The sequence below is a fragment of the Furipterus horrens genome, unplaced genomic scaffold (genome assembly GCF_987537825.1).
Source record: "Furipterus horrens unplaced genomic scaffold, mFurHor1.1.pri manual_scaffold_3, whole genome shotgun sequence".
NCBI classification, from domain to species: Eukaryota; Metazoa; Chordata; class Mammalia; order Chiroptera; family Furipteridae; genus Furipterus; species Furipterus horrens.
Window position 1 is genome coordinate 20,472,451 of NW_028327173.1, and position 15,499 is coordinate 20,487,949.

Sequence of the window (15,499 nt, forward strand, 5' to 3'; positions counted from 1 at the left end):
ATACGAACATTTAAAGTGCTTACATTTTCAATTCAGTGCTTTGCTGGTCTGTAACATGGTTGTATTGTTTGAAGTATTACTGTCCATTGTGTTCTTCCAGCAAGCTTTTTGAGAGTAGGGAATGCTTTTTATCTTTATAGTTCTCATACTGTCTTGCGCATAGCAAACACCAGGTGTTGGCATTTGAAAGCAAGTACATGCAGATTTAGGAATGTCAGACTAATTAGTGAAGGTTTACTTGGGAGTCTCATTTTTATTTCCTCAAGTCTTTATAATTAGTCCAAGTAAAATTTGTGAGAGTAAAATAACGAACTTTAGGACTTCAAGCTGTTGGTTTCAGCTGGAAATCCTGACCCCTAACTAGTTACATGCTCTTGGGAAACGTTCTGAACCTCAGTAACCTCAATTGTGAAGTAGGATGGTGAGTTGTGAGAATTAAGTAATGTATAAAATCACAAGCACAATTCCTTTGACCTATAATCATTAGATAATATTAGGTTGGCCAAAAAGTTCATTCTGTTTTTTTCCCCTTAAGATGGTTCTAGTAGCACTTAGTTGTCTTTGATTTCATTCTAAACAATTTTGTTTTGTATTGTGACAGCTGTCATAGGAGCATGCATTTAAAAAAAAATCAAAATTGGTTAATTTTTGTGTAGCCATTTTAACATTGAAAATGGAAGAAAAGTTGCAACATTTTCAGCATAGTATGCTTTATTATTTCAAGAAAGGTGAAAACAACTGAAATGCAAAAAAGGGATTGTGCAATGTATGGAGAAGGTGCTGTGACTGATTGAACATGTCAGAAGTGGTTTGCAAAGTTTCATGCTAGAGATTTCTCACTGAGCGATACACCACAGTTGGATAGACCAGTTAAAGTTGATAGTGATCAAATCGAGACATTAATTGAGAATAGTCAACATTATACCACATGGGAGATCGCCAACATACTCAAAATATCTAAATCAAAACTTATTGATAAATATGAAAAATATGTCTTTATTTTATGGAAGAAACTAAACAGACTTTTTGGCCAACCCAATGTATTTCTTAGCATGGATAAATCTTGATATATGTTGGACTCAACTTTAATGCATTTTTGAATGATCTGGAAAAAGAATTGTAGTGAAGATAGTAAACAGCTGTGAGGAAATATGAGACTCAGAAGACAGAATAGTAGTATTTAAGCTCTAGTAAGGATATGTGTAAGAAAAATATAGCTAACACTGTGCCAGGTACTGGTCTGAGCATATAACATCAAATATTTAATTTTCAGAACTGTATTATGTGGAAGTTACTCTTAGTCTCACTTTTACAGACGAGGGAACCATGCATACAGAGATTAAATTGCCCAAGGTAACAAAATTAGTAAGCAGCATAACTAGGATTTGAAGTCAATCTGAGTCTGGATCCACACACCTAAGCCTCTCCTCCCCCTCCATTTTATTACCTTCAACAAATGGTACTTGAAAAAATATTTTCTATTCTTGGACAAAATAGTATAAAATCTATTTGAATGCATCTGAATGCTAGCTAACAGGGCAGTGAAGATGACAAAGCCAAGAAACAGAAAAGGGAAACCCACAGACCAGGGCCTAGTGCTTGGGTCTGTGACTGAGGCACCTCCGCCCATTTCTAAATAGAGATGCCTTAAGAGCCAGACCACTCTTCCTTTTTATTCATGTAGCTCTCCCTGTCCCTTTCCCAGTTTTACTTTATTCTGCACTTAGCAGCAGCTGATGCATCATATATTGTAGTTACGTGTTTGTTGATCACCCCTTCTCCTTCACAGCTAGAATGTCAGCTCCACCAGGGTAAGGATCTTTTGTCTGCTTTGTTTACCACTATATCTCCTCCTGTACTTTAAAGAGTGTGTCACAGAGTGCCCTCTTACTGAATATTTGATGAATGGGTATTTATCTTCATTGCATGATGGAAAAATATCAACACAATCAAAGGGATTTAAGTTTTGAACATAGACTACTTCTGTATTAGCAAAATTAACATTTAACTGCGGTGACAATTAAATGCATTTGCAGACGCAAGGATTCGGTGTACCAATGCTTGTTTTCTGAAACAAAAATGATTTATAATTTGTGTTAAATATTTACCTAATAAACATACAGGGCTTTTAAGTATGTCACTAGTTTTCTACTTTCTACAGTTAGGAAAATTAAGTTAGTAATAAGTAAATAAGTCAGAAATAAGTAAACATTTGGATAAGTTAACAATCCTCAGAAGGTCTTGAAAGGATACTGAGAAATTCATCTTCCAAAAGCATTCAGTGGGGAACATTTACAATCTTAGGAACTTCAAAATAGTTAACTCCTCTATTTCATTTGCAATCTACTGTAGAAACATATCTAGATGTATCCATTTCATTATACAGGGCTAGAGGACCTATTTAAACCAGAACATAGAATTGCAAAGAAATTATAGATTAAATACAGGTATGAGTGTAAATATTAGGGAGGAAAAGCAGAAGTTACTGCTATTTACAACAACATCATGATTGTTTCCCTAGAAAAGTGGTCTCTGATGTGGCTGATTATAAGATAAAGACGTAAAAGTCAGGTTTCTGATCTACCAGCATTAGCCAATTAGAAAATAATTGACATAATGATCTCATTTTTAGAATAGTATCAAATGCCATGGAATAAGTGATAAAAAGTCAGTTCAAAATATGTGAATAATCATAACAACAACAATAATATTTAACTTTGTGGAGCATTTAACATGTGCCATGAGATGTGCCACTCATAATTTCATCTTCCTGGCCATTCTGTAAGGAAAAAAGAGTTTTTATCTTAATATTACAGATGAAGAGTATTGTGATTGCATTGCCAACTTAAAATTTTATTGAAGATGATAAAGGAAGATCTGGATAAAAAGAGAAATATGTCGTGTCCTAAAGGGGGGGGAGTGTGGAGGAAGGAAAGAGAAACTAGTGTTTAGAAAGATGACAGAATTTTAAAATTAACGTGTTCATTTTTTGCGTTTTCCAAACTAATTCTAACTGGATTTATTTTTTTCAAATTGACGTGGTAAATATAAAGTATCTTTAAAGAGTATATGATGATAAATTGAGAAAAATTTTGGAGACAGGAAAATGATGAAAACCTGTTGCTACATTGACAAAAATTAAGTCAAGACTAAGGGCTTGAGAGGATGTGAACTAGAAGGAACTGAAACATTGCTGGTGGAAGTGTGAATTGGTACAGCCACTTTGGATACCAGTTTGGCATTTTATTTGAAAGTTGAACATTCTAATTCCTTAAAATTCAGCACCACCATTTCTAGAAACTTTTGTACCTGAATGCTTCACTCATAAAATGGTGCACCTTCTTCACAAAATGGTATGACTTGTTTCATCATTGATTGGATACTGTGAGATTTTCAAAATGAAGTAGTTATATAGCAATGAAAATGAGAAGTACAACTACATGCAACAACGTGGAGAAATCTTGGAAATCTAATATTAGGTGAAAAAGTAAATCCCATGAGGCTACATACATACCATACAATATACTATTTTTATAGAACTTATATTAGTAAGATTAAGCAAAATGTTGTTAGAGTATAAGGTCTGTTCAGAAAAAGTCCAACCATTGTTAACATAACGTGAATGGTTTGCAGGACATTGATGTAACCTGGCAGCCAAGGAAAGTGGACTGGACTGCACATGTGTGAACATGATGACTTCACTGTACTAGTCAGTCGTGGTGATAGACTCCATTGAGTGAGTGTGCATACTGTGTGGCTGTCGCATTCAAAATGACTGAGTACAGAGCGACAAATCTGCATCAGATTTTGCATTAAGCTTGAACATTCCTCCGCAGAAACTATTTGAAATATTCAGAAGGCCGCAGCTATGGGCAACTGGTGATTAGCCACTTCATCACAATAATGCTCTGCTCATGCATCACATCTTGTGCAGAGTTTTCTGGTGAAACATCAAACCACCCAGGTGACTCAGCCCCTCTACAGCCCAAATTTGGTGCCCTGCGATTTTTGGCTTTTCCCAAAACTAAAATCACCTTTGATAGGGAAGAGATTTCAGACTATTGATGAAATGCATGAAAATACAGTGGGGCAGCTGACGGTGATTGGGAGAACTATGTGAAGTCCCAAGGTGCCTACTTTGAAGGGGACTGAGGCGTCATTGCCCTATGTATAATGTTTCTTGTATCTTGTTCAATAAATGTCACTACTTTTCATATTACGTGGCTGGATAACTTTCTGGACAGACCTCATATATCTGATAAAGCAGTTTTTTTACAAAACTAAACATGTTTACCACTCAACAATTACACTAGGGCATTTATTCCAGAAAAATTAAAATGTAGGTTCACATAATACTTGCATATGAACATTCATAGCAGCTTCATATACAATAGGCAAAAACTGAAAACAAACCATATGTCTCCAATAAGTGAATAGTTAAACCATGATATAGCCATACCATGGAATATTACCCAGCAATAAAAAAGTGGACTATTAATGAATGCTAGAGTTTGTGTGTATCTCAAGATAATTATGCTGAGTTAAAAACAATATCAAAGGTTACATACTCTGTAATTCCACTAATTTAACATTCTTGAAAAGACATAATAATAAGATGGAGAACAGATTAGTGGTTGCCAGTGTTGAGGGAGAAGTGGAGGGAGGGGACTGTGGCTATAAAAGTGTAGCTTGGGGGATCCTTGTGATGGAACTATACTGTACCTTGACTGTGGTGGTGGTTACATGAATCTGATTAAATTGCATGTAACTAAAACCACACCCAAATAAGTGCATGTAAAACTGGTCAAATCTGAATAAAATCAATAGATAGTGTTAATATTAACTTTTTGATTATGGTATTGTAGATAGGCAAAATGTTATAGAGGAAACTGGGTGAAATGTATATGAAATCTTGTATACTACACATAAACCTACAATTATCTCAAAAATTTTTTTAAAGAAAAATAACCCTAAACTCTATAAATTGTGCCCTAAGAAAGAGATTTGGGAGGCCATGGGCAATATGCCATAATTCTCTTTAAAAGTAAGAAGCAAAGAGTGAGAAGGTCACATACCAAGCTTTGTAGCAGAGGTGGGAATCAAATCCTGTTATGTTTAGCTTCAGAACTTATGCTCTTTCCTTTGAAACATACATTTTAAAAAATTCTCATCCTCAGAATCTACAAAAAAAAACAGAAAGATTAAGTTATAGTAAAAGAATAAAGGAAATTCTACAAGATTATTTGAATTTGTTTTGACTGATGTAAGGCGTGACATAGGTTTAAGTAGCTACTCTGTCACTAATTAGTTTTGTGATCTTGGACAAGTTACATAACTTACCTGAGCCAGGGTTTCTCCAGTTGTTAAATGGGGATAATCCTGGTTAAAAAGACAATGAAACAATACAAAATTCCTGACACATAGAAGGCACTGGATATGATTATTGAAAGTGTCTGGCAAGGAAACAAATGGGTCACCTCTCTGTTGTTTACACCTTAGCTTTTCTTTTCTTTGACTCTTGGGACATTTAAGGTCTCCAGAGGCCTAGGCAAAGATAATTTGAAGTAGTTAGTTTCAAAAAGGTTATCTAGAAAGTACTGTTGCCTGAGGGTAAGCCGTTTTTAGGAGGCTTCTCCTTGAGTTTTTTTCCCTTATCACATCCTCCTGCTCCTAGCTTTCCAAGAGAAGTGAGGCTAAGGAGAGAAATACAGAATTGGGGAGAGAGGAGAAAAAAAAAATTCAGGCAACTGAACATCTGAGGCACCTGCAGACAGACACCTTTTATTGCCTTTAGCTATGTGACAGTTTGAGGTTATAAACTGTTACTTCCCAAAATTTTACAAAATAAGCTTTTCTTGTTTAAAGACCCCCCACACACACACACACACTTGCCATTGAGAAGCAATAATAAAAGCATAAGGTTTGGGGTTTTTTAAAACCAGGATTTTAATCCTTATTTTGGTACTTTACTAGTTCTTGTGATTTATCAATTTAATTTCTCTGAGTTTCAGTTTCCTCAATTTGAAAATGGAGATTATACCAGCTACTTCACTGAGTTATTTTTTAGGATAAATGAGGTAATATTTTTATACAATATTTGATACATTAATTGTTCAGTCCTTCCCCTTCCAAACATGGAAGATGACCCTTGAAGACTCAAGTTGCCCCTTAGTCTTTTGCTTTCTAGGCGGACCTCCTCTGATTCTTTGCCATTCTCAGTTTTATTTAAATCATTGTTCTTTTCTGGATTCTCTAAAAATACTGTATTATTCTTTTAAAAATCATGAGATAAATTGGACAAAGGGATTCTAATTAAGATCTGACTAGTTCAAAATATGAAAGGATCCATGTTGTAGAAAAGCCTTAAATTCACAGGCCATATTACATTGCATATAAACAAACCTACTGGGTTCCGTTTTCATAGTGCCACTTCCTATAGGAGTACAACAGATTAATAGAGTTTGAGACTTATCTTCTTGCACCAATCAAGTAAAGTTTCTGGAAAGTGGTATAAAATACAGCTGAAGGCCCTAACTAAATGATAGCAATTAAGAAACACTGAGGGACATAGATAAAATGAAGTATGTAATTTGTTCCACATGTTTAGAAGCTCAGTGATGTTTTTATATCAAAAATGTGGCATTTGTTTCTTTAGATGTTCTGAGGATTGAGTACCCACTTTTCCAGCCTGAAAACTCAAGAAAAGATGTATTCAGAGGTTGGAGGCTCAAAACTAGTGACTACAAAAGTTAATATTAGCAGTAGATGGGAAGGGGTGGAGGTTAGGCTATACCACTAATAAAACAGCAAACAGACGTTTAGTGAAACATTTAGTCTGTTCATTATAAGGTCAGATATATTTTCTATTCCAAGCAATGAAAAATAGGCATATGAAAAGCACTGCCATTTACAGTTCTCATAGGAGTAAATGTTTAGTTAAGAATACCTGAATATGATTAGCAGTTTTGTCATAAAGCAAGGGAGTATGTGCTCTCTCAGACAGAAGTAGGTCACTTAACTCACTCTGTACTATAACATCTGAAATTAGGCTTTTTAATAAATAAGGAAAGCTTTCTGTTTGAAATTCTGAATGCTTAGGAAGTCTGTCAAAGTAACTTTCCTTCACCTGTGTACTTTATAGCTGGACTTAGTCTAAACATTTTTTAAAACTGTTAAAATTACTGATTTGCAGAATGTCTTTGAAGTAGTATATTTTTTATCCTAAACCAGTGGTTTTCAAAGTATGGTCCCTAGACCAGCAATATCAACATTACCTGGTCACTTGTTAGAAAAGCAGATTCCTAACAAATGCCAGACTGGGGTTTGGACATAGCAATCTAGTGTAATGACCTCCAGGTGATTCTGATGCATATTAAAGTTGGAGAGTCCCTTGCCTTAAAATTACAGATGATAGAAACACTGTGGGAATATTATATAAGGAGAACATTGTGTTACTTAGATTGTTCCACTGCTTTTAGGAGTATCAATTTATTGACTGTTCTCAGTGGACCATAGAACCTCTTAGTTGCTGTCTGTTACTTACACACTTTGCCCCCATTTCTGTTAGTATTCCTGTCATAGCAGTTAACTATACTTCATTGCTAACTTCATTGAGTGGGAACTCTAGTACATAAACATAGTGAAGATGGATGGGGACCATCTCGGACTTGTTCTGTTGTGTCACCTATACTTAGGATAGGTGTCTGGCCCTTAGTAAGTCTCGCATAGTGATTAATGATTATACCTATATCTCTTCTTTCATCTGCCTCTTTTTTAGGAAGCACTCAAACACTTGCAGCAGAGGAATGGATAGATGAAGCTCGCTAATGATAAGAAATATTTTTGGATGCTAAGTTGTTCTATCTGATGAAATTAATCTTAACCTGCAAATTAAAAGTACCTTGGTGCATTTTTTCCTTTAGGACAGTGACTGAATTTGGGATAGCTAATGTAGACATTTCCAGTAAATGGGCTTTCAGTAGCATATGTACATGTTGTTCTTTTTTCTGTTTTTATAGCAACCTCATGAAATAGACATTGACTTTATTTTGTATTATAAATGAGGAAATTAAAAATCAGAGCAATTAAATAACTTTTCAAAGCTCACACAGCTAGTGAGTGGCAGAGTAAGAACCAGGTCTTTCAGACTCTTAAGGACTGCTACTATCCAAAGCACTTCTGTCATCCTGGCTGGGTAGCTCAGTTGGTTAGAGCATCATCCCAGCACACGAAGTTTGCAGGTTCAATCCCCAGTCAGGGCACATATAAGAATCAACCAATGACTGCATAAGTAAGTGAAACAACAAATCAATCTCTCTCTCCCTCTCTCTCCCCCTCTATCCCCCCTCCTCCGCCCACACCCCCAGTCAATAAAAAAAATTTTTTTTTAAGTACTACTGTCACAGTGGAATTTTAATGGGACTCTCAATTGTATGTTTTATTATTGTTATTGTCTTATTTTATTTATTTAATAATTTGTTTATTTTATTTTTAGAAAGAGGGGAAAGGAGAAAGAGAGGGAGAGAAACATCACTGTGTGGTTGCCTCTCACTCGCGTCCCTAACTGGGGATCTGACGTGCAACCTAGTCATGTGCCCTGACTGGGAATCAAAGCAGCGACACTTGGCTCACAGGCCGACGCGCAATCCACTGAGCCACAGCAGCCAGGGCTGTTAGTATTATTTTAGTCACCTAGGATATTTATTGATTTAGAGAGGAAGGGAGAGAGACAAACATCAGCTGGTTGCCTCCAGTACGCGCCTAGACGGGGGTTGTACCCATAACCCTTCAGTGTACAGGACAAGGCCCAGCCACCTGGCCAGGGCTCCATTGTATATTTAAATTATTGGCTTATTTCTCCCTGGATATTGTGGCTCAGTAGGTTGAGTGCCAGCCTGCAAGTTGAAAGGTCGCTGATTCGATTCCCAGTCAGGGCACATGCCTGGGTTGGGGGCATGCGAGAGGCAACCGATTGATGCTTCTCTCCCTTTCTTTCTCCCTCTCTTGCCCTATCTCTAGAAAATAAATAAAAATTTAAAAATAAATCACTGGCATTTCTTCATCAAGCTATGACTGTTTCTTGATGCAGATTATTTTTATTTTTTTAGTTCGTTTATACCCTTTCCCCCATCTCTCCCTATTAGTTTTGTTAAATTTGTTAATTCTAAGAAATATTTGAATATCTCTGATGTAGAGACATTCACGTGGGGGTGAAAGAACAAACTGCTCTTACTAGAAGCAGGCTTTGGGTTTCCTACTCAACCATTGGTGCTTTTAGTCATTATCTGAAGTTAGCATATTCATCTGAACCATTTGGTATCATTATATGGTACTTCATGTCTTTGCTTTACACCTACTTGGAAATCTGACTTTATTCACCAGAACAAAACTTTGTTAAATTCTGTTTTTTTTATTCAGAAATTGAAAAGATTCAGAAGGGGCTTTCAAAAAAGGATGATGAGGAGAATTACTTGGACTTATTTTCTCATAAGAACATGAAGCTGAAGGAGAGGGTACTGATACCTGTCAAGCAGTATCCCAAGGTAAGGCAAAAAGTGCCTCGCTTCTCTGAGTTATCTTTGTAGGTGTGAATTATGGGCTATAGTAATGACTTCAGAAATTGTGATGCATCAGAAATGTAAGCCTGTGAAGCTTCTCTTTTGTACTTGTGTACTTATTTCTGGCAGTTGAAACAAATAAGTCCATAACTAATTGCATAGCTGTACACAAGAAAGAAATGTAGTCATTGTTCTATTATCAAAAGTTTTTTTCTCAAATGTCTGTTCCAGCTCTAAGTTCAAAGAAAAAAAAAAATTGAACCCTAAAGAGCTGCTCTGTCAAAAGATTGACATGAAATCTAGATAAAGGAAACTACAAATCCTTGATGAGATGGAGTTTATTTTTTACTCAAAGTTTTACTTTTATTTTAACCTTTTTAAAAATATATTTTATTTATTTTTAGAGAGAGGGGAAGGGAGGGAGAGAGGGAGAGAAAAATCAATGTACAAGAGAGCTATCCATGATTGGTTGCCTCTCACACACCCAGCTGGGGACCTGGCCTGCAACCAAGGCATGTGCCCTGACCGGGAATCAAACAGGCGACCTTTCAGTTCACAGTCTGGCACTCAACCCACTGAGCCACACCAGCCACGGCTCAAAGTTTTACTTTTAAATAAATTCTTTCTCCTCCTCCTCTTCTCCTTTTCCCTTTTTTCAGGAAAGCAGTTAGTTATACTTAGTTTACAAAAAAAATAAATAAAAACCCTACTAAAAAAGGATGCCATATGTCTATTCTGAGGTGACTTCCTTGAAAATGTTTATATATGTTTAAGTACTAAGGATTGTAGTGTGATCTGTAAAGAGCATCAGACTATATCAGGAATCCCAAAATTAAGCTTTTAGAAACTACTACTTTCATAACCTTAGGCTACTCACTTGATCAGTACAACCTCAGTATATCCTTCAGTAAAATGGTAGTGGAACTCTGCCAGTTTTACAGGGTTGTCGAAGATCAAATGAGGTAAGAGATGTGGACATTTTTATAGGAGTTTGTGTACTTAGAAATTTGTTTTTATTTTTTGTCAGTTCAATTTTGTGGGCAAGATCCTTGGACCACAAGGAAATACTATCAAAAGACTGCAAGAAGAGACTGGTGCAAAGATCTCTGTGTTGGGAAAAGGCTCAATGAGAGACAAAGCCAAGGTAAGCTCACATAGTGCCTTCTTGTAGCCCAGGGTCCAGTATGGATACCTTCTGGAAGCTAACACTTGTATATGTGACTCGATTCCTTTAAATTTGTATTGAATGTAAGAGATTATAGACCAAGTTAGTTTATTTGCTTGATAACCCTGAAAAAGGCTAGATGAGCCCTGGTGATTGTTTTCTTTCTGAATTATGACTGTGTAGGAATGGAAAAAGCAGTGGCAGCTATGGCATTAGGAAGCTTATCTATGGAAACTTGGAAGGGGAGCTATACTAAAACTTACCCAGACTAAAAACACTTAAAATGTGATTAGGACGTACCCTTTCCAGTACATAGAAGAGTGAGAGCAATAGCGTTGTAAGTGCAGGTAAGTCTGAGGATTTGTTGTCTGGTTTGTTTTATAGCCAGCTAGAATGTGAGGCCCACTAAAAGGAGGCATGAGTAATCCTGACAACAGAACCTAGTACTAATTTGTTTTCATGCCATAGCCCCATACGTGTTATACCTAAGTGCTGAGAAACTTCCCACCAAAACAGAATAGTCTTAGCCTTCTAGGGTCAGGTTTTAGATGAGACATACCTGCTACAGCCTTAAAACTTTCTCTTTTAGGCCTCCTTTTATGCAGCCTAATTGATAAATATTGTTTTCTCACACCCTCTTTGTCCATTCCCATTTCTCACTAGAAGAATACAGTTAGAGCTAAAGTATATTTTTCTGGCTAATGAGATTTACATGAGGTTCTCTTCTCTCTATCCTGACTTCTTTTCTTTAGAACTTCCTAGGCCATGTAAGGAAACAAGAAGGGCTGGTGTATAATAGCTCTACCTGGGATTTAAAAGCAAATGCTTGGTAATGAATGAATGGCAAACAGTGTGGAGATTCCTCAAAAAAAAAAAAAAAAAATAATAGAGCTACCATGTGATACAACAATTTCACTTCTGGGTATTTATCCAAAGAATACAAAAACATACAACAATTTCATTTCTGGGTATTTATCCAAAGAATACAAAAACACTAATTTGAAAAGATATATACACCCCTATGTTTATTGCAGTATTGCTAGTAATAGCCAAGATAAAGAAGCAGCCTAGATGTCCATCAATAGATGAATGGATAAAGAAGATATGGGGTGGAGGGTGTGCATGTGTGTGCACACACTCGCTGGACTATTAATCAGCAATAAAAAGAATGAAATCTTGCCATTTTCAACAACATTGATGGACCTAGAGGGTATTATCCTAAGTGAAATAAGTCAGAAAAAGACAACTACTGTATGATCTCACTTATATGTGGACTTTAAAAACAGAAACACTCATAGAAGAAGCTGATGGTTGCTAAAGGGAAAGGGTGTGGGGATGGGAATGAAATTAATTAAAATTTATTTTACTCTGCTTTTTCTTTTTGCTTCATTTCTGTTTGTCAAAAAAACTACTGAACATATGGAAATGATCAAATGTGACCTATGACCAAGGAATAAAATCAGTTGATAGACAAAAAGATCTGGAAATGATAGAGGTTTTGGAGTTCACAGCAAGATTCTAAAATGGTTATTATAAATATAATAAATTTGTTCAAGGATTTAGAGGAAAAACAATTAGATGGAATTATAGAAAATGGAAATGTAATAGCTTAAATGCATATTTCACTGCATGAGCATAAGATAAGACTGAAAGAAAAAATATCAGGAGGGAAAATACTAGTATAAATCAGAGAACTTAAAGGCAAAGTATAAAGATAAAAAAGACTGAAAGAAAATGAGAAGAGTCTTAGTTGCCTGTGGAACATTATCATGCAATCTAGCATATGTGAAATTGTAGTTCTAGGACAGGAGTCAGGGGCAGAAAACAATCAAGGAAAAAATAAAAATAAATAAAAGCAAATGATTGGCAAGCAACAACCCTTACCCATGTGACTTTGTTGGGTGTCATCCTGCAAAGCCAAAGGTTGCTGTTAGTTTATTCCTGGTCAGGGTACATGCCTAGGTTGTAGGTTCGGTCCCCAGTCAGGGGCACACATATAAGAGGCAACCGATTGATGTTTCTCTCTTGCATCAGTGTTTCTCTCCCTTGCTTTCTTCCTCCCTTCCACTCTCTAAAAATGAGTAAAAAAATATTTTTTAGGTGATTGGCGATCAGCTATTATCTAAATGGAGACTGGAATAGAGTTTGTCTTTTCTATACCTTCTCATAAGAGCTCCCATGAATACACTAGGGATTCAACACAGTAGTTAACTTTTAGCAGCAGACCAATTGCAGGTATAGCAGGTTGTGTAAATTACTATTCTCCAGAGCTTGTTTTACTTTCTTCTTATGCTTTACTGTGTTCCTTAGATGTTACAGTTATTTCTTGCTGTCCGTTTGGCCTTGAGATAAAGTTGTCAGTAACTCCGTAGTCTGTGTGATACGTTTTGTTTTCATTTTTCCACAGGAGGAAGAGCTGCGCAAAGGTGGAGACCCCAAATATGCCCACTTGAATATGGACCTGCATGTCTTCATTGAAGTCTTTGGACCCCCATGTGAGGCCTATGCTCTTATGGCCCATGCTATGGAGGAAGTCAAGAAGTTTCTAGTACCAGTAAGGAAATTTATGTCTTGTATTTTTTGAGCAAGCAAGAACTGCATCTTGTGCTGTTGCTAAAGCAGGGGTTCTTAACCAGGATCACATCATAACCTGAAATTGCATACCAAATTCTGCAACTGTATTTATTTTCCTGAAGTGGTCTATTACTTCTACCAAGTGTTCTTTTCTTCTTTTTTCTTTTTTTAAAGATTTTAGAGAGATGGGAAGAGAGGGAGAGTTACGTTGACCAGTTGCCTCTCACATACCCCGAATCGGGGACCTGGCCCGCATGTGCTCTGACTGGGAATCGAACAGGCGACCCTTTGGTTCACAGGCCAGCGCTCAATCCACTGAGCCACACCAGCCAGAGCATGTACCTAGTTTTCAAAGTACCCTGCCTCAAGGCCACTCTACCCATCTTTGTCTAATACGGTTTTAGTTACATTTCAGTATCTTAGGTCCACAATGTGTTGTCTGGCATTCTAACATCTGGTTAACAAAGATTTAACAGGATCTTCGCTGAACTAAGTATTTTGGTACTAAGTGTGGAACCAAGAGGTTATGACTACAATGACTAATATGGTCATAAACCCCTTGCACTCGTGTTTTAGACTCTAGAGAATCTAGAGGATAACAGCAAGAAGTTTCTAGTATCCAATCTTGATGGATTAAATTTGACCTAGATATATAAAGGCTTTTTTGCCTAGAGGAGTTTATTCAAGTAGAATTTGATTTTAAAAAGACATGATAATTACAGGCTTGGCTGTTGATGATATTAAATAGATGAAGCGCAAGCTCCTTTTTTTTTTTTTTTTTTTTTTTTTTTTACTGATTTTAGAGAAGGGTGGGTAGAGAGAAACATCAGTTTGTCATTGCATTTATTTTTGCATTCATTGGTTGCTTCTTGTATGTGCCCTGACCAGGAATCAAGCCCACAACCTTGGCATATTGGGACAACACACCAACTGAGCTGCCTAGCCAGGGCTGGTGTGCACCTCCTTTGAGAATGTAACTGAGGCCCAGGAAGAGTTAGAATAGACAAGGTTACCTGTCTTGCTTACTACCACCTGGTCAGAGGGTCTGTTCTTTGAATAAATAGAAAATGGTGCAATATTTGCCTTTTAGCAATGCTTGGTAGTTGTTACAATTAATATGCTGCTGTTGAATATTTAATAACCAAGGTTGAATCTGGAACCTTAGAAAGCATTTGGAATACTTTTCAACTAGAACTGAGTAAGCATCATATTTTCATCACTGAAACTAAGAGGGGATGAGCTACAGTACTAGATTTTCTTGAATATGTAAAATGAGGGAGTTGGAACTAAATGTGGTATCAGAGGATGTGACAATTGGTAGAGCAAAAATTTATAAGCAACATGGACCTATAATGCTGAGCCCCAAGGATTCCAACACTATCTCAGATGTCTCAGCACCTGCTTTGCTTCCAAGTACCTTGTTTTCATTAGAATGTTGAATATGAAACAGCCAATTTTAAATATGCTGGAGAAAAATCCAGAGCTGGTATGTTTTCCCTTAAGGAAATTCTTTTGCCTTTCTTTGAGGCATTATATTGAAGCATACTGAGCCATCCAGTTTCTGAAGGATGACAGGGGAATGCCCATCTTCTTTTTATCATTAATCTCAGCATTTTTTCTCAAAAGGAATAGGTTTACAAGGCTTCCATGTAAGTGGATCTTCAAAAAAGATGCCTGCCAGGGAGATCTGGGTTTCCTCGGTGTTGATGTGGCAATTGGGAGACTCTTAAGCAAATTGGCTGTCATTGGTCACTTGATTCTCAGTGTGAGTCTCAAGTAATGTGTAAGGTAGGAGGAGGAGGTGAAGAGCTATGAAGGGACATCTCTGTGGAGATGAGAATTTTCTATTCTTGAAGTTATATCCAGCTGGAATGTATAAAAGTGCATCAAGTATTAAGACTGAATGACTTTCAGCCCTAGCTGGGTAGCTCAGTTGATTCGAGCATCATCCCAATATGCCAAGGGTTGCGGGTTAAATTCTTAAGGCACATAGAAGAATCAGGCAATGAATGCGTAACTAAGTGGAACAACAAACTGATGTTTTTCTCTTTCTCTCTTTCCCCCGTCCTCTCTCTAAAAATCAATAAATTAAAAATTAAAAGATTGACGGGTTCTCATCAGGAAATATGTGAAAAGATTTGTAGATGATGCTTGAATCGTCTTCCTTCTTGTGAAGAGAAAAGAGTGAACCTATTTTGCACCT

General features: G+C 36.7%; 1 protein-coding gene across 2 annotated transcripts in view; it reads left to right on the forward strand.

Annotated features, from left to right (window-relative positions):
* The window catches only part of KHDRBS1 (KH RNA binding domain containing, signal transduction associated 1), a 34,022-nt gene that overhangs the window by 1,725 nt on the left and 16,798 nt on the right, over positions 1 to 15,499 (forward strand). For both annotated transcript variants that reach the window (XM_090269000.1, XM_090269001.1), the window contains exons 2-4: positions 9,418 to 9,542; positions 10,585 to 10,701; positions 13,130 to 13,276. In XM_090269000.1, the coding sequence (XP_090125126.1) occupies positions 9,418 to 9,542; positions 10,585 to 10,701; positions 13,130 to 13,276 (389 nt within the window). The remainder of the gene's footprint in view (positions 1 to 9,417; positions 9,543 to 10,584; positions 10,702 to 13,129; positions 13,277 to 15,499) is intronic.